This window comes from Metopolophium dirhodum, chromosome 6 (genome assembly GCF_019925205.1).
Source record: "Metopolophium dirhodum isolate CAU chromosome 6, ASM1992520v1, whole genome shotgun sequence".
Classification (NCBI taxonomy): Eukaryota; Metazoa; Arthropoda; class Insecta; order Hemiptera; family Aphididae; genus Metopolophium; species Metopolophium dirhodum.
Genome location: NC_083565.1, coordinates 32,508,954 through 32,536,447, shown reverse-complemented (window position 1 = coordinate 32,536,447; position 27,494 = coordinate 32,508,954). Strand labels below are relative to the sequence as shown.

The window sequence follows — 27,494 nt, the reverse complement described above, 5'->3', positions numbered from 1 at the left end:
AGCTAGGTACAACAAATATAGAATCGAGAAGATTATTATTATTATTTTCTTATTTCAAAAAATGTCGTCATTATAATATTATGATGTTTATTTCTCTAGGTACATAATATATCATGGCTTATGATTTTATGGTTACATTTTACGTAGTTATGAATAACTCACTAATATATATATAATATAAAAAAAAATATCGAATCCTTCAAAGTTTAAATTCCAACTTATTTTACACCGTTGACATATTATTATTATTATACTTTTCAAACATTCCCAAGAGTTTAAAAAATATATAATATATCGCCTGCCACAGCGAAGAAGGTCGTATCTCTGTTTTCACAATTTTTTTTTTTTTCAATTTGTCATATCTGTTTTTGTGTAGTTACCGCGAAACTCATAGTAGCATAAAACAATCAAAGACGTTTTATACAATAAAATGCAGTTAAAAAAAATTGTAAAAACAGAGATACGACCTTCTTTGCTGCGGCGGGCGATGTATACTTTAGTTTCTGATGTTCTTATATTTTATGATTTTATTTTCCTAGAGCAGAATTTTACTATCGCGTTAATACAATATGAACTTTACCCAGTATACTCCTCTCACAAATATAATTGCGTTTATAAAACCGTATATTTTATTCATCGACATTTAATTTTATTATTATAGGTACTATAATATTTTCTCGGTACGGAATAATTACGGTTTTCGACGCGTTTTATTAGAAATACAAAAATATTTCAAAGTGTAGTTACAATGCGTTGTGACTCGTGAGGTACAGTATACATGGACAGGCGAAATTAATGGTCAGGCCAGTCAGACCACGACCTGACCAGTGCCCTATAATACTGTTTGGATGACATATTATACTGACTTAATACAATTTTAAATTTAAAGAAATAACATATTTTGTAATTAAATTTTCATATCTATTATTTGACCTGTCCTAATGAAATTTTCTAATTTCGCCTATGCCTGTATACTATGTACTATTTTCTGCATTTGTTTTATAATAATATCTCTTATGACGTAATACTTCTTAGTTCTTACTAATTTCAAATGATATTGTCAAGTAGTCAGCACAGCTTGTATAAACCAGGGGATCCGTTGTTGGCAAAGTTTTTTTTTTCAAAGATCATCGATGTGTGATTTCTTCCAAGAATTTTTAAAATCAAAACTTGGTAGGTACGTTGATAGGTAGACATATTTTTTATTTTTGTTTTTTTAACAGCCATGGTCATTAGTCGTGTGTGTATTATTTAAAATTCAAATCTAAAATATAAAAGTGTTTACACTTATACTTCGATCATATTATTGAATATGATCTAAGCATTTATATAATACACGCATAAGCATTTATTAATACACATAATAGTCAAAAGTTTTTTACAACATTGACTTTGATTAGAAAAACTAGGAATTTCGTTCATGGCTTCATCAAAGACTTTTTCTTGGTATCGATCAGGTTCCCGTATATTTTTAAATCCCGGGCATTCTAGACACATTTTTTCTAATGTTCATAAGTCCATAAAATTAATATTTTTCGACCAACTCTTCCGGTATACTTTTAACACTGTATAGTTGCTTAGCTGCACAGCTTATTATAGGGAGAAACCAATCAACACTGAAATAAAAAATATTGTTGCAAATTATTATTTATACTCACGGGCTTATAATAAAATAGGTTTCACCCATATTGTTATTAAAAAAGTTTGAAATATCACGTTTATTCGAATTTATTTATTACTGGTTTTGATGGAGTAATCGATATTGTATAAACACAGAACTAGTACGCAGTAGTGATGCAGTATTATATTATATATAGGTACACACACTACACATATAGCATACTATATTTACCATAAATTGAATTGTAATATAACAACGTTTAAAAAATAAAAATATTTTATCTGAGGTTGACACGCTTTGCTGGTGAACGTTAATTGGATTTTCATATATGATTGAAACATCATGTTGCAGTCTCGATAATAGTGTGCTTTGATCGTATAACAGACGTACATATTATTATACAATACATACAGCTTATAGGTACCTAGAAGCATAATACATCTATAAAGTTATTTTATACGTCCATTCGACAACATAATAATATGCACGGTTTTTCGTGAAAAATCGTCAGTCAATAAATACCAGTCTCTATAAAACTTTGAATAATAGATTAAATAAATTGTAATATTATTTAGTAACTAAATATCTATTATTATATTGAACTTTTAGTTTTTCGCCCACGATTATTTTAAGTAAAATAAATAATAAATTGTCAAACGATCGAAATATTGTGTGGTAGTCTCGATAGTATATGATATACGATATACCTACCTCTATAAAGTTATTTTATAAGTTATTTTTTTTTCCAATGTTTCACTTGACAACATAATAATATGCACGGTTTTTCGTGAAAAATCGTCATTCAATAAATATTAAAGTCTCTATAAAACATTAAATAATTGATTAAATAAATTGTAATAGTATTTATTAACTAAATATTATTATATTATAGAACTTTTAGTTTTTCGCCCACGATTATTTTAAGTAAAATAAATAATAAATTGTCAAACGATCCGAAATATCGTGTTGTAGTCTCGATAGTATATTATGATATACCTACCTCTATAAAGTTATTTTATAAGTTATTTTTTTTCCAATGTTTCACTTGACGTTGTAACAATATGCGCGGCTTTTCGTGAAAAATCGTAATTTAATAAAGTATACCAAAGTCTCCTCCGATTTATAAAACTTTAAACAATATAGCTACCTAGAATAAATAAATATTGTTATATTATTATGTATTTGTCAATTATATATTATTATACATTATAGAACTTGTAGTATTTCACCTACGATCATTTTAGCTAGAATAAATAATAAATTGTATTCGAAAAAAAGTCTATTAATATTTCTAAAAATGTATATATAATAATATATAAATAGAACTCGTATGTTATTGTATACCAAATGTGTAGTATAATATAATAATATAACAATATGTGTACCTAAGCTGATTAGGTTGTGGTGTCGGAATAGCTTACCTGCAGTTGCCTGCGGGCCGTCGTCCATTGTATTCGTGCGGTTCGTAGATTAATTTACAACAGGTGGTTTGTAAATTAAATAATTTACTAAAACCTACATGTCGCATCGTATATTATGTTATTCTAATTTAAGGATTTTAAACCTTTTTTTTTTTTTTTAGGGGTGTTACTCGACTTGACCATATTTTTTCAATTCTGCAGCGCGTTCTGTAACTCCCAGAACAAACAATTATTGCGATGCAATAATAATATTATTAATTAACTATATCCGTTTTAATATTGTTTCAGTCGATGGAACCAAAAATGATTAAGGAAGAAGCGATTGAACAACGGGATTCCAGTATCATCACGGACGATCCGGCGATAAATAACAACAATAACAAGGAATCCGCATTCAGAATTCACATTCGTAAGTACACTTTCGAGTTTATCTTGCGTATTGTTACTGCACCCCGCAGTATTGTTATTATTGTAAGTTTTACACAGAGAGGATATAAAAAAAATGTTATAAGGTTATGGTGTACACAGCTGTAGTACATGTACCTACGTTAAAATATTATATAATTTATAGGTTAGGTATGTACTATACAGCACTCGTATGGTATAGCTTTAAACTAAAACTTCAACATCTGTCTGCGTCTAATCAGCTATTGGCAAAACCGGCAATCGTCAAGCTCAGCGATCGTGTCACGTTTCACGTGGTGTACCTACCTATAAAATTATTATATTTTTGATTTAAATTTGACGATGGTTACGTTTGAAAAATTAATCACGAATGCAATTCTGCTTCAAATTTAATTTTTTAATAAGTAAATACTGAAAATTAAAAATTTTAATATGATTTAAATCTAATTTGAAAACTTCAAAATAGCCAATTTTTTTAAGTTTTGGTGTACACAGCTGTAGTACAATAGTACATGTATGCTAAAATATATAATAATTTATAGGTTAGGTATGTACTATACAGCACTCGTATGGTATAGCTTTAAACTAAAACTTGAACATCTGTCTGCGTCTAATCAGCTATTGGTAAAATTGGCAATCGTCAAGTTTCACGTAGTGTACCTATAATTATTATACTTTTGATTTAAATTTGACGATAGTTACGTTTGAAAAATTAACTATGAATGGAATTCTGCTTCATATTTAGTTTTTTAATTTTTTAATAGGTTAATACCTACTAAAATAAAAATGTTTAGTATGATTTAAATGTATTTTGAAAATTTCAAAATAGCCAATTATTAAATCTGGTTTTTAGAAGACTTTTGACCGTGAAAACACTTGTCTAAGTCAAGTGGTTTATTTTTTATAATTTTTTTAAATGTCCACAATTTTCGAAGTAAGACTCATTGATTTGAAAAGTAATAACTTTTCAAAAAAAATATTCAAATTTTGAAAAGTAGGTATTTATTTAAAATTTCTCATAAATATTTAAAAAAAATTCAATATTTCAAACATCTGTAAATTATGTAAAAAAAAATTAATAATATTGATTAGAACAAAAGTTATTTAATTTGTCAGGTCTTTCTATTACGTGGCCTGTATATAGTTATATACAGGGTGATTCACCAAGGATACATGCCCCATTAATAATGAGTTCATTTAAATTCTGATTTTTGGAATTTTAAATATACTCAAAGACCATTTTATTAAATTCTTGAATTTCCATTTTTCAAATGAGAAACCCCCTTCCTTTATTAATGTAATTAACTTACCGGAATATTTTTTTGAACAAAATTTACGTTGCAAAATCAAAATTCAAACTAGTATTTTTTTATTAATTTAGGATTATGTACTAAGGACAATAGGTCCATAATAATGAGTTTTAAAAATATGGTGGCTATGCGGTGATTAAAAATTTTGGTAATTAATATTAATTTATCTACATTAATAATTTATAAAAATGGTCCAAGTATAATAAATACGTTTAGATCCATTATTGCATCTGTTTTATACTTTTGTAAAACCACTTTTAAAGACTAGTATCCTTCGAGTAAAATTTAAAAACTGAGAAACTACTAGTCCAAATTTTTAATTGGGTACATCAATATTTTCAAAAAAAAATTTCCATTTATTAGTCTAAAGCCAAACAAGGAGGGTCCCCCTCATTTGAAAAACAGAAGTATTTGTATCGCCGCAGGGCACTCCTTAATAAGTGATACAAACTGCAGTATCAAGAATTTGAAAATATTATGGTCATAAAATATATTAAAAAATTCCAAAACGCAGATTTTTAATAACTTCATTATCAAAGAAAAATAAGGTGGTGAGCGAGCTTGGTGTTATATCTGTTATAAATGCAGTTTTTGAAGTAAAACATCTTTCTTGAAGTGTGGGTGGAAAAAAAATCGTAACGAAAAATGAAACGACACGTTTCTTTATTTGTTTATATATGTCCATAGCAACCATTAATAAACAAAAATGTCTATCGTAAATTACATATTTTTTTAATGTATTGATTTTTCTCACTCTCTCCCTAATTCACATATAATTTCACGGTCCCAATTACTTATGAAAGAAGTTTTACTTCCCCAGAGTTTAATGGTGGGCTCACACACTCTCTCACTTTTTTATTGTTATATTATATTCATAATGAAACTCGTAAAGCACTGAATCCACCTGATAGAAATGTATACTCGTGTAGAGTGCATAAATAATACTCATTATTGTGTAAATCTTACAACACTTATACTATAAGTATGTACATAATTTCTCGTTTTTAACATTGGATTTTATTTAAACCAATAAATGCATAGGCTATCGCTTATTGGACCACCCGAACTGTTAAATAAAGAGGATCATAGTATTTGAATAATGCATTGGTGGTCATGAGCTTGTCGGAAAGGTCCGAGTATACAAATGGGGATAAAAAAAATATATTCACGTATGTAATAATATTATATACATGTTATAGGTTACATCGTCGTACATAAATATATTATTTATATAAATACGTTTGGTCGTTCTCATTTTTCATTTAGAATTAATCTAATATACCCTCCGGGAAATTGTGTTAGTTCAGTTTATCCACACGCATAAGACATATTATATGGTCAGGTACTATTATTTGATGTAAGATCAATTTTTTATCTTATGAATTTTAAGCACTTGTCACATTTCAGCAGATGCAAAATATATTTATTAAAATATGCATGTGTATACTCTATTAAATTATTGTTTAAATCGGAGTGAAAATTTTTAATTTTAATTTTACATCGGTATGAATTGTTTTTCCTGGTTTACATTTTAAATAGTACGCGTTGATTTTATATTTAATTTATGATTTTTATATTAAAGCAACATATTGATTTGATTGTACTATGATTTTGAACTTCATTTTTGTTTTAATATCATTTAAATAAATATTTGATTTTTATATCACTTGATTTTTTAGATGATTTTTAACGATTTGTATCGATATTTAAAATCTATTTTGAAATTGATTTCAAACACTGGACTAAAAATCTGATAGTTTATTAGGTTTCTAAACATAAGTTTAAAACACCTTATGTCCCCGTTTGTTCGTACGTTAGTAGTTACTAGATAGTTACCAGTACATAGTTACGACTTGTTACTGTTGATATTGAGATATTTATTTGTTCACTATTGTTCGTATTCACTCTATATACACCTAGTTACGATTGTTGATATTAAAACAAGATAAATTACTTTTTGACTGCCTACCAGCTATTGTATAAGTATGTAATATACATTCATATACTAATCAAAAAATACTACCAAATTATTAAGGGAACCAATTTTTTTTGGAATCTTAGTTTATTGGTTTGAATGAAAATACGTCTGGAAACCGGGAATATAGCACGGTCGCAGCGTGAGCTTTCTCAACTTGTTTAAATTTAAATGTGTTTTAATAGTATTTTTAATTGGGTTTTAAGTTATACTAATTAAGAAAAATAACAAAATATAATATTGAACTCGTCGTGAAATCAATTGAAAAAAAAAAAACTGTCACACCGCCCTATAGTAGGTTGCGATTTTACTTAACCATTGGGAAGTCGCTGTAAATTAAAGTCTGTATATAGATGAGCTGAATTTGAATTTTATGGTAAACAGTTGCCAGAAACGGTTCTGAGCAGATAGGATATTTCATAATTTATTTATATTACTTACTTACTATCAGTAATTTATTTTTATAATATTAAAGAGGACGCTACCCATACGTTTGTTGCCTTTGTCTTACACACGCACGACATACCAAATTGTCGTTCACTAGTTTCAATAGTGTGCAGTTAGTTTTGATACTAGAGTGAATTGACCTATTATAAAACTTTTAGGTAAGAACATTTTCTGTGCCTTAGAGGTGCCGATTTTTCGAAATTTTCATTTTCAAGCAAGATATGGGTATGTGAAATATCAAAAATTAAAAATGGTCATATCTCGCTTGAAAATTAAAATATCGAATGAAAATCACCAACTATTAAGAACACTAAGCATAGATGATATTCTTACTTAAATGTTTGATAACATGTCAGTTCACTGCAATGTCAAGTATAACATCACACTATTGAAACTAGTGAACGAAAATTTGTTATGTCGTACGTGTGTATGACAAATGCATGGGTAGGATCCTCTTAATATGCGGTAGATATAACGTATCTTTATCAAAAAAAACATCACATAATATAATAATATTATTTTTATAATGTTACCAACATAATCTCAAAGTCAATAGTCGTACGGTTGAACGGTATGAATAGGTTCGTGGCTTAAAATTAGACTAAATATTTTGAAAAAATTAATTATGTATAGAAAACGATGATATTTAAGTGATATTAAATTGTTTCAACTTTTTATGTTTCCACGATTAGTATTTTTTGATTTACAAGAAAATAACAAAAATCGTTCTAGGAGAAATCACGGATGTTTGGTTAACCCCCTCCCCCAACATAATATGTAAAATCCATAAATAAATCATGTCTTCAATTAGCAAATACTAATACGCATAAATTTGCATGACCCGCAATAAAATGTGGTGAGGAAATGCTTGACATCAGTGGCGGATCAAGAATTATTTTTTTTGAGGGCAGGCATTGTCTTTTCCAAGTTTAACGACACTGGTGTTTAAAAAACGGTCCAAAGTATTGACCTACATGGGCCAGCCTCTCTGCCCCCTCCCTTAAATCCGCCACTGCTCAGCGAATATCACCCTGTAAATACTGACGACGGAAACACGACGTCTACATGAAATATAATACATATATACATAACTAGCTGATCCCGTGCACTTCGTTGCCCGTTAAATGTACCAACTCTATATGACTCAAACTTTGTTCAATTCGTTATTTAATATTCGGTGTATGGTGTTCGAAATGTATCTTATCTTTCTATTTCCTGGAGTAAAAATTCTGATTCGCAGCAGTTTATTGTCAGGTAGGCAATTTACCTGTGGTAGGTCGCGGACCCAGTGCTGTTTGTACGTAAGTGTAGGATTTAACTCTAAATTATCGAAGTTATACCAAGTTAATTTTGATATTATAATATAATTCGAATTGATGCCAGCTTGTACCTGATCCGCCCGAATAACCAATGGCAACCAATAATAAATAATTACTAATTTCTACTGTAGAGTGTAACCAATGGCAACTATTAATAAATAAAAATAAAATTTCCAATTTCCATCTTGAACCTCAATCTCCCTGTTTGAGCAGCTATTTAAAATGCGAATTTCGAAAAGTGTCCTTTCTTAGTGCGCCTATACATAGTAATAAGTACATTTACTGAAAATTTCATATCCATAGCTTCAGCAGATCCGGCTAGGCGATGATGAATCACCCAGGACAAGTCTTTTTATATATATAGATAATTATAAGAGAATCGATGCGATTTTCGAGTTGAATATGGTCTATAATATAGAAATAAAAAAACGATTTAACATTATGTTATTTACTCTCGACCGACGTGAAACGGATTTTTATTTATTATTTTTATCGCGTTTCCATACCATCGTACACTGCAGAGTGCGAACTGCATGCGAATATTACATCTCAATATTAATACATAATAGCGAATAGGATTTATTATTGTAGGCGATGGAGAATAAAGTATGCATATAATATCATGATATTGTTGCTGCAGTGTGTTAAACGATTTCGCATAATTCTTTGAATTTCCCTCCGAAAAACGTGCAGTTTAAAAATATATAGAAACACATACTATATAGCCATAGTACACGTACAGAATTGTTATTTTATATAATATTATTATACTTTAACAGAGGCCGCCGCCGCCGTCAATTGCATAAAAACGCTGAATAGCTGCTGCAGCTCGCGATATATGTATATACAATTCGAGATATTAAGTGAGTGTAAGTTGTAAAACCGGCGCTGCAAACGAAAATTAAGTGTCAAGTTTTGTAATAAGGAAAAAAATAATAATAATAATAATAATAAAAAAAAGCAAAATATTATTATTATATAAGGCAAATTGAAGCCAGCACGTCTGTTACACGCGCATACACCCCTCCGCTCTCCGACACCTGCGATTGACGTTCTTTAGTAAAATATGGCGCCATTCTTGGTCTCCTTCCAATAACTTTCACGCCACACCACCTCTCTCTCGCATTTATTAAAACCCGAAATTTATTATAATGTTCGGCCGATTGTAAACCCTTTTCCCCAGAAGTCCGACACCCTGCCGCCGCCTCCGCCGTCGTTCCACGTGCCAAATATGATTTATATGAAATCCATATGTATATAATATATACATATGTATAGGTCGTCCACTCACCGTTATAGCTCCCCCCCCCCCCCCCGTCTTAGTGGTACAGATTTGGTACACTATATATATATGCGTCGCGGTATATATTATATAAATACATAATATAGTTTGATATGGTATATAGTCGTTGTAGTGTCGGTGGTGGTGATGGTGGTGGTGGCGGCGGCCAGGGTTATTAATTAAAGTTTGCAAAGTAATTCCGAAGGCGGAACGTTGCGGGGGCCCAACTTTGCCGCCTAAGTCCGACACGCATACTTAAATTATATATTATATAGTACACCTATTGACATTGTCCGCGGACTCGAACCACTGCGGCAAAGTTTTTACGTGTCACCCGACCAATAATTATAATAATCAGTAATTACCTACCCTTCTCACCGCACTATTTCGATCCGTTTTATCGAGTGTTTATACTATTATACTCGCCGTTAATTATTTTTTTTATTTTGTCGTTTCCGAGGGGGGGGGGGGGAATTGTAAAACCAATTTCGTGACGTGCGTCGGCGGCGCTTGTAGTCTGTGCCTTACAAGTTATATTATAGTTTGCCGAACACCGTCTAAGTGATTTTTCGGTTTATATAATAATATAACATTAATTGTTATCGTGCCAATCAACCGCGTTCGCGCGAATTTCAATTAATCGAAAACACAAGGTGCAGATTGCAACCCGATCGATCACGGTTCATCTTTTTGCACGACTCAGTTGAGCACAGATGGAATCAAACGATAGGAATCCAAAACCTAACAAAAAATACGACACGATCAAGCACAGAAATACTTGTAATGTTGTACGTTGCCGTTTTTATTAACTTACTAACTAAATAGATGATTGTTTCCTGATATCTCGATACAATATTGTCGTTTTTGTCCTTATGAACTATATGAAATTGTTTATGAATACCATAAAAGTGTATCATAATTAACTTTTCACGTAACATTCGACCCAGCATTTTCCAATTATTTTTTTATACCAAAAACAAAACCGTGTAACAAATAACAGCGACTAACGACTGATAGTTGAGTGATTGTTGGTTGACAATCTAAAATCCGAATACAACATAAAAGGGCATAGTAGTTTATTTCAAAAATCATCAAAAATAGAATATAATATGTGTGTAAATAGCAAATAACATCAGCATCGACTGACCAATAAGCATCGAAACTATTCAACTTTTTTTCCAAAAATGACCTCAAAAGAGAAACCAAAAATACCGTAAACCAACTTAAGGAATTTCACTTATCGAGAAACAACAAATTAAGGGAAATAGAACATGCCACATGGATAGATAGATTAACCCACTAAATTTAACCAGAAAACAGGATGTAATACTGACGCGACTAAGCATAGGACTGCACACTCGGCGTACCCACAAACATCTCGTGGATAAATCAGAGCCCGAATCATGCACTACTGAAATCTCCGTCAAATATCTACTAGTAGAATGTCGTCAATTTAACGAAGAAACATCGAAATACGACGTCCCAAACAGCCTCTCCAAGAGTGCCTCAACAACGAACCTCTAAACATTTATACAATTTTCTTAGTATATAATATAGAGGCCAATGACCGATACTAAAATTAACAATTTTATTTTATTTACTAATATAACGCTCGATCGATTTGAACAATATATGGATAGAAATGATAGAATAAAGCAATATACTATACTATTATAGTTAGACCGAAGCGTATTTTGTAAATTTCAAGACAAAACTTGCAATACACAAGTGCCGCAGTCTCCGTGGTCGCGCGTTTGTTTGTTTATTTTCATTTTTAGCCAACAACGAAATAAACCGTTACCTATGTTATATTATGATAGTACTTTTATTTTTAAATACATTAATTGTTCAACAATACACGAATATTTTTAGTTTACCTAATTGGTAGTTACGTATTTTAAGTTTAATGCATGCGCATTGCCGTTACCGCGGTATTACATTGGGGGTAGGTATGTGGTATATTATGGTATTATGTGATAACACTGCACACACATATACACAGTAATAAAAATTACGTCAATTTATAGTAAAATGTTCTATTATTTGCGTTTCACAATAATTTAGAGTACCTGAGTAGGTACCTATATAATATGCATAAATTACGTCAACGTTTGTTTGTACCTTGACGACTATAATATCGTGTGGAAAGGCCACCCACTGCAATGACAACGTTTCTGTAATGTACACACGTCATATAATAATTAATTTGTATTTCGAAATTTTAATCGAGTTGTTAAAAAATAATGAAATAATAGCTTATAAGAGTTTGTTTATTATTTGGATCCTGTAATGTTTAACTCTTTGCCAATTTTTGTAAAATAAATACCAAGTGACAAACGTACCACGTTACTCTACATTTTCCATTGTGAATCATAAAATATAATATTAAGTGTTGATAAGTAACCATTGATTGTGTATCATATTATGTACCCATAACCTATAGTGGGAATTAGGTGATAACAAAGCGTTAAGCAAAGTCGGTTAAAAAATAAACATATTATCTGTACCCAGTCCAAAACCATATCCCATGTTAAAACGATTTTGAATCGACTAATAATTATTAATTGTATCAAACCTATCGCGTTTGGTGACAAAACTACTGAGAGTAGCCTATGATGGATTTGTACATAAGCATTTTAGTTAGTTATTCTCTGTAGAAGAAAAATATCGATTAGCGTGAAATGGGTTTTTTCATTGATTTTTAAATACATTTTTTTCCGATGAACGGATTTGTCGAAATTTAAAAAATGTAAATTGATTTAAAAAATTTTAAATGAGTTGGCCAAAACGTTAAAGATTTAACGAAATCAAACTGTCTTATTTCATTTTGTTCAATCTCTGTCGTCTGTTCTCTTTTATAAGCTCTTTTTTTTTTCACTCATTTTTTTTTTGTTTTGAACGCTCAATTTAATGTACGTTTGTCAGATTGAACTTCAAGTAAAACATCAACGAAGTTGTATACCTATATTAGGATGGCTAGTGTAGAACGACGTATTCAATTTAGTACGGTTTCGTTCGGTATATAATTACAACTATACTAGCATTAAACTATGCCCGGTGAAATATAGTTTTCGAACATTATATACAATCCGAACATAACTTTTTATTGAAAACGGTCCAGAAATCCTTTCTTATTGCACATATAGGGCTGCTACTCTGACACATCTAAATGAAGCAACCAACACGGTAATAACATGTTTAAAACATCATAATAATAATTATTATTATTATATTATAAACTAGCCGTCCCACCTGGCGTTTCCCGTGCCAAAGAAAAGTTATTTTTATAAATAATTTTGTAAAAAAAAAATATATGCCATATTTCTCCTAATTGTAATTAAAGTAATATAATATGTAACAAATGTATGAGCGCAGAGCTAAACCCTTTAGCTACCCATAGGGGTTTAAAAAATAAAATATTAATACTCCAAGTATCGAGGAATTTATTGGTATAACTTTCTATTGAAAACGGTCCAGAAATCCTTTCTTATTGCACATATAAAGCATTAGAGAAACCACAATTCCAAATTTAAAATTCGTAAGTCTTGTCATTTTGTGAAAAACTAAGCTGCAAATGCGTTAGAACGGTGAAATTTTATATTTTACTGGAAATCAAGGGGGCACTGGTGTATTTTCGCCATCCAGATTTCCGAAATTTCCTGGGGATTTTCCTAACATTTTCTTTCAGGCCGTCGATGATAGCTAACATATACTTGCGGAAATTCAATTTTATTAGTATTTATAAATAATACATTTAAAGGAATAGACATTTTAATTTAAATACGCTATACGCTAATAACCTTTATCGATAAAACGAATAGATCAATATGTATAAAAAAAAAATATGTATTATACCGATTACATATCACAAAGTGATATCATTTACCAAACTATATATTTATCGTCATCGGCTGTCGTTGTATATCACAGACAATGGGACTCCTTTGTCACCTCAGGTGTGTGGCTCGAAGAGTTCCTACGTGTGACAAAGACCGAAACCACCGATGCAACGGTGTTGACCCCTGGGGGGAGGGGGATTTCATTCGCGGGTATACAAAATATTCATCAGGTGGAATCTTAGTACATCACATTTGGGTGAATACACAATTTTCATTCGCGAGTATATTATACGACCAGTTTTTTCGTGTAAACAATCATTGTTTTAACATACGGTTTGGGCAAATACAAAATTTGGCAATTTTTGTTTTCCAACTTTATATACCTAGTGACTTAGCAGTTTTTGTGGTTGCAGTCTTTAAAAGTTTGGTGAAAAATATTGCTGTGTTGAATTATACTCGTGTAGTGTAAGACACTATTCTATATTGTCGATGTAATTATAATAATACTAAATAAAAACAAAAATTAAATTTGAATAATATAATTAATTATAAAACAAATGATGCGCGTCATACCATTATAATTCACAACCAATGGCAACCATTTAGAAACAACAAACAAAAAGTTTCAATTTCCACAGTGAATCTCAAAGTCCTTATTAATTATGAGGACCTCTTTAAACTGCGAATTTTGGAGAATCCTTTCTCTATATGTCATGAAAAGAAATTACTGACCAAATGTCATACTCGTAGGTTTGGTGGTGCCAGCTAGTCGATGATGAGTCAGTCAGTCAGTCAGTCGGTCAGGACAAGTTTTTTTTTTATATAATATATTTTTTATACATCATTTATTCTATTCAAATTAAATTATGTTGTAGGTATTTATTGTATGTTATCGGTAAAAATTATCGGGCCGAATTTACAATTTAATTATTTTTTTATTACCTACCTATTAACTGAAATTTCCGTGCCGAGTGTACAACAAAAACGTGTAATCGCTGTTTCAGTTCACATTTGCCCAAATATACCGGAATACGACATAAATAAGCGTCAATTTCAAACGACAAGCGGAGAATCTCTTACTGCGTGCGACAGACTATTGTATAGACTATACATAATAATATTTATTAATTTCTACTTTTATAGACTATCCACACTATTGTTCGTGATGTGCGTTGCCTTTTCGACATTTTTGACTATTCTCTGCAGACCGAGTCATAACAAAAAAAAAAAAAATCGTATATTGTATATTGCAAGTAGCATGCTTTAGATGTTTGTCTTCTCCGAGGAAAATATTGAGAAATATTGTAGATACGTTTTCGGGTGTAGTGCAGTGGAAAACATCTAGTGCTACATTTTGTATGATATTTAATTTTTTAATTTTATGAATTTTTTTTTATTGTTGAATTGCGTTTCTATGGCAATAGACAAAGCGTTACGAAAAACGGTTGGAAAAAACATGTATTTATTCTCTTATTTGCCTATACAGAATATTCTGGTCGATTAAAATTTGCATGGGGAATTTGCATATTATAATATATTGTTTATTTCATTACTTATTAGTAACATCGTCGCGTTAATCGCCCGGACGTGACGGCCGTAAATTTAGGTATTTTCATTGTTTTATCATACATTTTATAATACGACAAAAATAAGTCAAAGCTCTGCGGAGGCGGAGGTTATTACACGCTCACCCCCCTCCCCTCCCCCCGGAACAGAGCACTGCCGTGATATTATACCCACCTGTTTCCGTATTTCGTTCCGGACATGTTTATTTCGATTTCGTACGGCCCACTTACTCGACAGTGGTAATATTATGTCATGCCAGTAATATGTTTAATAAAGTTGTCGAATTTATTTTCAAATGTTGACCCAAAAAATGTATTCGACTAATTAAATAAGTTTTCAAAGACGTTTTATATAAATTGCGCGCCCCGGTGCTATTTTATTTGCCCCCCCCCCCTCCTCTCAAATATATATAAATTAGAAAATGATTATGTTCGATCGGGAAACATGACCATGACACTATATGGACATAGTGCTTTACCGTTCTTCGTTAAGATGAGGACGCTACCATTAGTTGTCTCCGTGGTACGACGTATCAAATGTTCATTCACTAGTTTCAATAATGTGCTGTTAGTTTTGATATTATAGTGAATTGACATACATTATCATACGTTTTGGTAAGAGCATTTTATCTGTGGTTAAAGGTAATAAGTGATTTTTTAGATATTTTATATTTTCAAGCGATGTGTGAGTTTGTGAAATATTATCACGAATTAAAAATGCTCATATCTCGCTTAAAAATTAAAATATCGAAGAAAAATCGACGCTTAAGCATAACACGTGATATTCTTGCTTAAATGTTTGATAACATGTCAGTTCACTGTAATGTCAAGTATAACATCACACTATTGAAACTAGTGGACGAAAATCTGGTATGTCGTACGTTTGTAAGACGGAAAAAACAAACGTATATAGGTCGCTTAAATAATGGTTCATCGATGATAGCGTAAGTGATAACTGGGAAATAAAATAAAAAAATTTTCGAACAATATTATTAAGACATTAATAAATTGTTACCAAAAAATATGAACACAAATATACGCACGTATATAGTATAAAAAAGAAGTCACACCTAGTAAACGGGCCATCCGTATGTTTAGAGTGATTTTAAAGTACGCGATCAACACATTTTTTTTTTTGCATTTCTGTTGCTATAATCATATTTCGTGTACAACGAGTTTTATGAAAAATATTCGTTGTGCGCACATGCGGATGGCTTAGTTTTTAAACATTTTAAGCCTTAAAATGTATACCTTAGTATTTAAGGTATATATACCTACGTGCGTATTTGTACTCTTTTCACGGGGTGTTCGATAAATCACCAAATGGTAAATGTGTATATATATACACTAAAAAATACCACTGGTCATAATGTACGATGTGTAGTTATAGGTGTTCAAGTGCTGGGTATACTCGTTTAATATGATATATTATCTACGCCGAAATAATAATATGTACCTACGCCAAATATTGTCATTTCGTCACATGCGTGAACAGCTGCTGCACATCGGTGTATAAATGCTCAACAGAAAATCGTTGAGACCCGCACTCAAAAGCGGTGTGTACGAACGAACCGATTTTGTTCTAACGATTTCACTAGTGATTGTTATTATTTTGTGCCCAAAAACCAAGTTTGAGCAAGTAAATGATATTTTTTAACTCAGTCAATTGTTATTTTTTCAATTAAATTAAAAATTAAGTTAATATATACATTTTTAGTACACCAATTGAGTTTAAAACAAAGTTGACAGTTACCATTAACTTAACTTTGGTTAATAAGCTAAGTTAATGATAATATAAAAAAGCATTTATGAGGTATTTTTTAATAAAACAAGTTCACTTGAATAGTAATCATCATTCATAGGTTTATTACTATTCAAACAATCTATGATAGTCAATATTGTACCAATAAAAAATAATTAACAACTAATGAGTAATGAATTATGATTTATGAATATAATTCGTGGCATCGTGAGTTATTGATGTCTTCATACGGGTGACTAATGTTACCCCTATATTAATATATTATATAAGTACCTAATCAATAAAATATATTAGTTTTTATCTTTAAATAAAAAATACAAAGTTCTTTGTAAATATTTCTTATTTTTTTTATGATTTTTTTTCTATATTCTACCAACTTATAATTATTATTAAAAACTGAAAACTCGTAATAAACAAAATATTTTTCTGGATAAACGAAAATTCAAAATGATCTTAATTGGGAAAATAAAAAATAATATGAGTTGATTTTAAGTTAACGTAGATGTAAATTAATTAAGTTAAAGTTAAGTTGATTAATACACTGGACTAATAATATAAGTTAATAAGTTGAATCAACTTAACTTTGAACTTAACTTCTAAGTTATGAACTTAATGCCCAGCCTCGCAAAAAACTACGATGACGAGGTAAAAAAAAAAAAAAAACTCTAAATAGAGTTCGATAGTATTAATAATAAAATTATGATATTTATTTATTTATTCTTATGGCTTCAAATGAATCAACGACATTATTCAATCATAACGATGTGTAAAGTGATAATATAAACAATAATATACATAACGAAAATATTAACTATAACGGTATAATCAACGAGTGATTGGACGGTTTGTAATAAAAATATAAAATTAGCATTATTTAAATACAATGACGGTAACAGTAAATGTTCCATAAACAGGTTGTAGAATTACTCCTAAGCTCTTGATCCATCCCATTGCCACTGGCGTTATATTATTTCACGAATCCCCTCGATGTCCTGGCTAAATTACCACCCCTCGCGTTTCATGATAATATGTTTCATTGTTTATTCTTCCTCGCTCGAACAGTCGCACGCTGGTCTTTAAGTCTCTATTCGTGTATCATGGGGACTTACGATATTACTACATAAGACTCATTAATACATTTTAATATTAAAATATAAAAATAGCGGGTAAGTGGATGTCGCTCTGCTGTACAGTAGATTACAAGTGGATTCATGTATAATGGATTGTATTAAACTTGGATTCAATGATATAATATCATTGTACAAGAAAAACGATATCGAGCGGAGACGGTTGTCAGTCTGGATATTTTATATTATTTTATTATTTATTATAGACTATAAGTTGAATTAATATTTAAAAATTACAATTTTTTTATTTTGTTCGTTTCTATGGTGATATACAAGTCGTTAGAAATTAAAATCCAATTTTTAGCAGTTTTTCATAATTTGTCAGTGGTTTTTTTTCCCATTAAATGACTGTTGAGAAAATCGAAAAATGACCTCTCTGACGTACCACCTTGATCCAATTTGCTAAAAGATTATAACACCATTATAAAACCACTAGTAATAATTAAGTAGTTGAACTAGCGATAATTTCACTAGCATTATTTAGTACCGATTAAACCGACGTTGCAACAGAGTATTGTTTGCTGATGAGTTATCTGACGAAATTGTTCCGTTACTCGAATGGTCCGAAGAATATTATATAAGAAGAAAAATGGGTCGTCGATCACCACAATTTCCTCTAGAAATCTGGAATGTATATCAAAGGATGTTCACAAATCAAAACAGTACAAATAACCACGCCGAAGCTACTGATAGACGTTTGAACGTTAAAATGGTTATTTAACTAATCCTGCAACATTATATTGCCATATTGGTCGTTTATAAATTTCCTTAAAAAAATTTAATCAGGAAGACCGAAGAGACGTTTTTTTTATGAAAAATTGACTACAGTCGGAAGTCCACCGAAAACATCCACCGTTTTTTTTTTTTGAGCCAGCGTGTCGACCATTTGATTTGGTTTTTTTGATCCATCCCGATGCTTCTGCAGGTGTTATACTTCACGAAACCCCTCGATGCTCCGGCGACTTGCAATATATTTACGGTATAAAACGCATTAATATAAATTTTAATATTAAAACATAAATATGACGGGAGGGGTAGTTTAGGTTACGACGCGTGTAGGCTGTAAACTGCGCACGGTGAAGGCGCTATTGCACATTTATACTATTTCCGCATATTCCGCGTGTGGTTAACACGTAGTTACCACAATTATTGAATGGTCGAATATTTTCAGCCGACGGTTGGGTGTTCACTATTAAATGTGGTTATTGATGAATGGGTAGTGTAATAGTTTACCCAAACGATATCATTTAATGTGGCGAGTAACACGACAGTTCTAAACACAGAGTGAAATAATAATAATAAAATTATTATTGTTGCGGACATGTTATATTTGTATGGAGAACAATTTCGCCACGCGGCGCCCTACGTATTATTTTCTTTCGTAAAAACGCAACCGCCGGTTTTCAATTTCGTATTTAATTTTTTCTCTCTCATATTTTATTGTTGTCATTAGAATAATAATATATTTTATTCGAGGCGAGAGTAAAAATAATTACAAACGTTGCGTCAATAAAACGATATCTGTGCGGACGGCATAACGTCGAGAATTATTATTCGAAGGGATATCCAAGCCGACGTAGTTATGCAAATATTATACTATATTATAACATTCCGGTTGTGGACTTCCAGGACGCGATTTTTCGGCGGTTTCGAAATCAGTATTATTGGTTTCGGAATTGTTTTTTAATTTTCAATAAGACAAAATAGGAAGCAACGAACAAAAAAAAAAAACGTCGTATATATTAATTAACCGAATTCCGCGGCGGCGGCGGCGGCGTGCTTGGAAATAAATTGAAAAAGTTCAGCTGTGCACACTGCACGATCGTCGTCGGCCATATAATACATCGCGGGACCTCCATGATGGAGGTGGGTGGCGGCTGGCCTGGCGCCAGAGGGTCTGCAGTGCAGCTCTGCTTGGCGAATAATCAATTCGCTATTTAGATGACACTCGACAAACCGTCGAGTTCCAAATATTAAATACACACCAAGTACTCCCCCCCCCCCTCAAAAAAAAATCCCAACCACCGCCTCCGCCGCGGAATTTCCTCCACCCTCACCACTACGCCTGCACCTCCAACGAGACGTGTTTAATCTTGATAGATGACGTTACAGCAGCAGCAGCTCGTGTACATAATATATTATCATATTGTTTTTACGCCGCCGCCGTGTGTATACGACATTGTTATAATATTCTATTCTATTCTTTTTCACTCCGCAATTTTATACGATATAAGTGTACAGCTTTGTTCACACCGATTACGTTAACGTATAATAAAATAAATGTTTTGAAAAACTATCGTCTCGCACTGCCCTCCCCGAATACGCTACGCGAGTGCAAAAACACAATATTATATTATATATATGCACACAGTTCTGATCGTGACAAAATAGATATAGGGAAGTGTCGCATTATCACGGTCGTAATAGTTTTTTTCAACATCGCCTTCACCTCCAGCCCATATATTATAGTAGTTCTCCACATCCAATTGGTTAGTTTGTATCTATGTTATCTGTATAAATTATGTATATATAGGTATAGTAACCAAATACCACTCACTCGTTCATCGCTGTGTCTCAAAAACTACAAAACGTACCGACTTGACATTTGGAATAGCTGTTGTTCTTCGATAATGATCTAGATGTGCAATAAGAAAGGATTTTCCGATATTCGCATTTCAATAAATACAGAAGCGATCACTATAGCATAACCCAGCGTTTCTCAACCTGCACGAAATTGGAATGGATTAAACATTATTTGGTTTATTCGATATCGATAATAATAATATAAATTATGATTGTACACATTTCATTTTCTTTTTGTGTGCATTCATAGTGCTTTCACTGTCATAATTTTTAAGTCCCTAATAAAATAAAATTCCACACATGTAAAAAATAACGTATGCTTCTACGATGAGCAAACTCGAACAGGCTCGCTTGGATTTTGTCCACTAGCCAATCTAATAATATTAAAGCCTAACGATTTAAACGCCTTGCAGCATATTAAATGTTGAATGTGTCGTTTAGGCACAAGTTTGGTGGTGGTGAACTTAAGACCAAGATCTACGCATCGCACTATCAACAGTTACGCGCAGAATTTTGAACCACCGGAGATTAGATCCTGGCAAATGTAAAAACAGTTTCACTTAGAAATATTAAGTGACAAACCCAGTGCACCAATGACCAATCAGAAAACCTATCGAGGTCGGCTCGCAGCAAACGGCAACCATAGCAAAACATGAAAACATGAAAAAATGTAGATAGGTATCATCACAATTTTTTGATTCGCGTCAACCATTCTTTACTTCGCCTGTATCGTAGTTCTCCATTTCTAATATTGGATGTCAATCGTATGTACATACGTTTTCTGAACTTCACGCGGCTTCGTCAGTGTGCAATTTTTTTTTTGTGGCAAATTATATTATATAGTAATGTTTATACGCTATATTTTAGGTATTATTGGCGTCAGTGTACCTACCTTTGTGAAACGATTCTACCTAGATGGTCATCCACAAGTCGTGAATTGTATTTGCTATATTTTTAGCGTAGTTTAAATTATTTACTATCTAAACCTTTCTGACATCTCTGAAAACGATCTCTTAGATTCTTGCCGAGTTCGATTGATTGGTTTTTGAGTATATAAGCTACACACATACATATTTTGATTTTAAGTTTCTTTATGCATGGTTGTACCTGATCTGACCATTTATAAACATAAAAAAAGTTTCGATTTTCACCATGAATCTCAAGATTCCTGATTGAACACCTCTTTAGGGACACATGCAGTCTACCGTCTATCGGTTAGAGTTCTATATTATCACGTTTAAATTAGGTAATAAACTTATTCAAGTAAAATATAATAACAATCATAATATAGGTACAAGTTCACGTAATCGCGGAAGTGCAAGTCCGTACACTTGTACCGTCCAAAATCGTTAATTATTTTTCCGCTCCGTCCGGAAACATTTTTTTCCATTAGGTGGTCAGTAATTTGGTACATTATATCTGTTAGTGCCATTGCAATCGCTGGTCATAGTCAATAATATGATAAATAATAGTTCTATTTTTAATTTTTTTATTGATCAAAGTAAAATATATTTTGCGTTTTAACAATGATTATTGTCAATAACAGAAATTATAATCATATAATTATAATATAATTGTCGTGAAAAACATTGAAGTTTAGGTCACTCCGCCTTGTTGGCTAAAAATTAAATGTTAAAGGACCCCGCGATGTAATTATGTATGATAACTGATAAGGGTTTTATAGATAGATACGTTCTGAGTAAGTCGAGTACTACAATTTAACGAACCCTATGATGATAAACTAATCTGAACATCGCACATATTTTTTCCTCTGATGGTTGCGCGTGTTCTATATACGTCTGAAAGGTTTTTCCCATTACAGTGTTTCCGGCATTCGAGTGAGAGTTGAAAACATTTGATAAATATATTATATTTTCAGCTAATACTACATTTCCATGCACATTCTCTCAACTGCATGAATCCGATGGTTCGGAAAGATTATTGGGAAACCGTTTATTTCGGGGGAATGATATCCCTCAATTGTTTTTCCTTCCAATATTTCGCATTCCCTATATACAATTCTCCAGACTTGGGTAAAATACTTTTTAAAAAGTATTTGGAATAAATACTCGAATACTTATGGAAAATAGTATTCAGAATATGTATTCAAATACTTCATACAAATAGTATTCCGAATAAAGTATTTAAAATACTTCGATAGTATTCCAAATATTGTTTAATTTCTGTTATGAATATTAAACCAGTGATACTTTTTCCAACATAGATATTTTAATAATTCTAAATATAATATAATTTAAGTTGTTGATACTTGATTTAACAAAAATTTAAAATGTGTATAATATTGTAAAAATGTCCAGAAAAACAAGGAAACAATTATTATTGTAAATAATAGGTATTTTTTTATACGAATGAAATACTTTTAAAAATACTCTAAAAATACTTGAAAAGTATTCCGAATAATGTATTTGGAACGCTCTATTCAGACTACTACCCAAGACTGCAATTCTCTTCAGGCACCCAATTTCGAAATATATATTTGGGTGCAGGGTACCTATCTATAATTCTAATCGTGCTCAGTCTTCTAATTGTGTGGTTACAATACAAAACATGGCATTGAAAACAATGGCAGGGATTTAAAAAAAATATATATACATATCAATTCTGCTGCATCAGCTGTAAAACGAACTATTGCCATCGTAGAATTACGTCAAAACGTGTTATTTTGTCCTGCCTATCCTACAACGACGATAAGTATATGTAGGTATAATTTTCGATACTGGGAAATGGTATGAATACAATACTATATTATCGTTTGTGGGGAGGGGAGGGGAGGGGAGGGGTTTCAAAGCAACTACCGACTACTACCCACCCTGCGTGCTCAACCGCGGCTAAACTTTTGATCTCATAACCATATTAAGATCGCGATAAGATCCCGTGCTCTCCACGTCGTTGACGGGCAATTTCGCAGTGGTTGTAGAGTGCACGACACGAGCGCGTTTGTAATTTGTATGTTATAATATTGTAGTATCTACAGACCGATGACTACCTGACCGTGGGAGATAATTCGGACGAGCCGGTGGGCGAAAGCGCCGGAGGGGGTGCAGGGTGCAGTCGGGGGTGGGTGGGATGGGCGGCGGCAATAAAACCATGCGGGCGTTATCGCGTGGCAGCGTTTGCAGTGCGAGACAATTCCCAGTGATAAACGCGGCTGTGGGGGCTAAACTTGGCAATAAGCACCGCCGTGATTTTTAATGGCCCCGCCGAGACCTACGCGGTGATAAATACGAGACAAAAAAAAAAAAAAAAAATCAACGAGACAACAATACAGGGTGTAACAAGAGGGTGGAAGACCGCTGACGACTAATAATACGAAATAAATTTTGTTCAAATGAATATTTTTTAATTTTTTTTTTTTTGTTCGTATCCTTTAAAGATGCAAGCGCCACTATAGTACGCGACAATATTACATTAATGACATACAATAACATTTTTATTTCTTAACAATACTGAAAATGAAAAATTTTAATTCTGATATTAATTTTTTTTTTGAGCCTATTTGTCGGTGGTTTTCAGAAAAATTATGAATGTTTAAACAATTATTATTCATAAGTCATTTAGTTTACTTTTTACAATTTTTTGAAACCTTATTATTTTCGTTATATTGTAAAGTTGATCCAGTCGCGTAAAACTCAGTTTAAATTCAAAAAGTATAAACGTTTTTAAAAATATTTTATGAACATTTTTTAATAGGAACTTTTCAAATAAATAAATCTTATTTCGCAAAAATTTGACATTTAAAAATTCATTAAAAATAAACCACTTGACTTTTTTTTGTAATCAGTTTTCCTAAAAACCAGATTTAAAAATTTCTTTCGGCATTAAAATGTTTAATATTATGCGTGAAGTCCACGAGTCAATCAATTACGTCATATATACAATAAAAAAATTTTAAAGTATCAAAACAAAAGTCATTTCATTTGCCGGGACTTCCTGTTCACCCTATATATTGAACGTTTCGGCGACAAACTGTTTGTCTTTCAACGCGCGGCGGAATATAAATTATAATACAATAATAACAATAGGTAAAAAAATATATTATGGTAAATCAATTTTTTTGTTTCCGATTATTAATAATATATTATCGACCGTTTGTAATAATACCAGCTAGGCGGTGATTCATTGATGTGTCACGCTATCATTATTTCGATAAGTTCAAAGTTTTTTGACGATATATTATTTTTACATAAATTGTCGTAATTTCGGGATAACGACGTTTTTTTTACAATTTTTATCTTTACGATTTTTATTCTTTCGTCGAATAACCATATAACGTTTTTAATTTAATATTTTTTTTTTCCAAAAATGTCGTATTGAATTATCGCCATCAATTAATATCATATTATTATTAAAAAAAAGAATATTTTCAAAAAAGTTAAGACTTTTCAAAATAATAAACATAGACTAGAGTTTGCTCAACCTGTGGTAACCGAAAAAAAACCTCCCCTTATAAAAAAAAATTGGAATGATTCATTATTCGCATTAAATATTATATTTTAGCGTATATGATATTATAACAATAATATAAATTATTATTATTATTATACATACGTTAATTTTCATTTTGTGCTATTATATTGTCATAATTTTGAAGTTCCTAATAAAATAAAATTCCATACATGTAAATTAACGTGGGTATACGTTTTTGAAAATCAAAAAAAAAAATATATATTTGATGGGATGGCGCATGAACATTTTCAAACTCTAGGTGGTACGTAAATATATACAACCGTTTGGAACACTTAAGGTGTAGACACTTAAATAGATCACTCGGTACATCATTTCGGTGGGTTTTTGAGCGAAGCATAATACAACCGTAATAATAATTTAATGTATTTTATTCACTCGTCGCCTATGATTGTCTCAATTAAAACAATTATTATAACACCTTGTTACGATAATAATAATAATTAATAATTATAAAAGCCACCTCTCCACCGATGCGCCATCGTTTCTTATACACAAACACAACGATTATTAGGCTGTAAGGCCAAGTCATAAGAATCATATACACATAATGATATTACTGCCGTTGACTAAATTAACATAATACTAAATAATTATAAACATGAAATCATAGCTGCAGTTTCAAATGTACCTATTCAAAAAACGTAAGGATTTAAACCATATTTGGTGTCATTTGTATTTGAATATAGTTATGAATACATTTTAAAAGTATTCTAAGTATACTTTGCAATTTCTTTTTATATATATTTTTATTTTATAAATCGAACGTTTTTACCTTTGTCACAAAATGTATATACTTAAAATTATTAATAAATATTAAAATTAAATACCTAATTAATCTACTCTTTGTACTTTATTTTAATCAAGTAAGTATGGTAATTTAAATGAAAAAAGTCTGAATTTTGAAAACTTCGAGAATTTGTGTTAAATAGGAAAATAATAAAAATGTAACTCAGTAATGACGAGCAGGTGGGTAATTTAGTTAGCTTAAATATAAAATATTAATGAGAGAGATTTGATATCACACCCAAGCGGTATAACGATTTGAATCCATAAAAACGTCGGCGTGAACAGTCTCAAAATTTCTGTTTTTTACCTTTTCTCATAAACTATGATGGCTAGAAAGTCGGTTGATAACTCATTAAAAAGGGATTATCAAGTAGATACAAAATGTGGAGTTAAAAGTTTTTAAAAAAAATTATTTAATTTTTCACAGTTACAAAAAGAGTTATTTTTTGCTAGATTTTTATTTCAGAATTTTATCTCCAATCGTTAATTCACTATAAATCTGTAAAGCTGAAAAACGTCATCAAAAAACGCCCAATAAAATGTGTTTGATTTTTTTCAGGTTCTGTAGTGAATTAAAGATAAGTTCTGAAAACCTTCACTGCACTTATTGTCTTCTCCTAGCCAATGTGAATCTAACAAGATCCTAAACAACAAAATCCTCTGTCCGTTTCGGAGATCTATTTCACTAAATGAAAATGATTTTTTGTAGGGCTGTTCACATCGACATTTTACTGGATTCAAATTGTTATACCGCTTGGGTGGGATATCAGATAATAAATTTGTAAAAATTAAAAATCAAGAAAGTTTACATGCCGATCTCCGACTTGACAAGCGTTTTTCAAATTAGTTCAATAATTTCAAATGTCACATACCTAATGTATTGGAAGTTCAAATTCAGCAAGGTAGATATTATGCGTTTTAAGTATTGCGTGTCATCTGCGTATTTGATGAAATCTTAAAAATATTCTTGGTTGCAAAATAAAATATTATTTTGAGATCAATTTTTAAAATTGTAATATACGCGAAACAAAAATATTACAAAAATATACTTAGTTTTGCAAGAATTCTGGAATTAATTACAATGAAAAATGATTTTGAAAGTATTTAAAATACACATTCCAAAAAATATTTGAATTACCAAAAAAATATTTGAATACTTAACAAGACTGAATCATAGGAATCCGCAGACTTCAGTAACAGATGTGGCTTCTATTTTTTTCTCCTCTTCAGCCCGAACAACCCTCCCCGAAAAAAGGATACGCTCTAAAAAATGCATAAACAAAATATAGGTACTCGGACAAAAAAAAAATTAAAACCTATTTTAATGTGATAATACTTATTTCCGAATTCCAGCAGTTAGGTGGAAAATACTTTAGGAGATAGTCTTTTTTGGCCCAGTTTTTGGTGCGAAATAAATTTTAAAAAAATCGCACCCGTCTACAATGCATAATCATTATTGAAATGATGTGCATTTTAATTAAAATCGTTAAAAAAAGTGGTTCCCAAATTTATTTTTCTGGAGTTGCTTTTTTTTGAACCAAATTCAACCGCGGTGTGCCCTGCT

The 27,494-nt window shown here is 31.2% G+C and overlaps 1 protein-coding gene across 2 annotated transcripts in view; it reads left to right on the top strand.

Annotated features, from left to right (window-relative positions):
• LOC132946396 (protein CBFA2T1) overlaps positions 1 to 27,494 on the top strand; it is a 119,497-nt gene that overhangs the window by 23,193 nt on the left and 68,810 nt on the right. For both annotated transcript variants that reach the window (XM_061016386.1, XM_061016385.1), the window contains exon 2: positions 3,331 to 3,451. In XM_061016386.1, the coding sequence (XP_060872369.1) occupies positions 3,331 to 3,451 (121 nt within the window). The remainder of the gene's footprint in view (positions 1 to 3,330; positions 3,452 to 27,494) is intronic.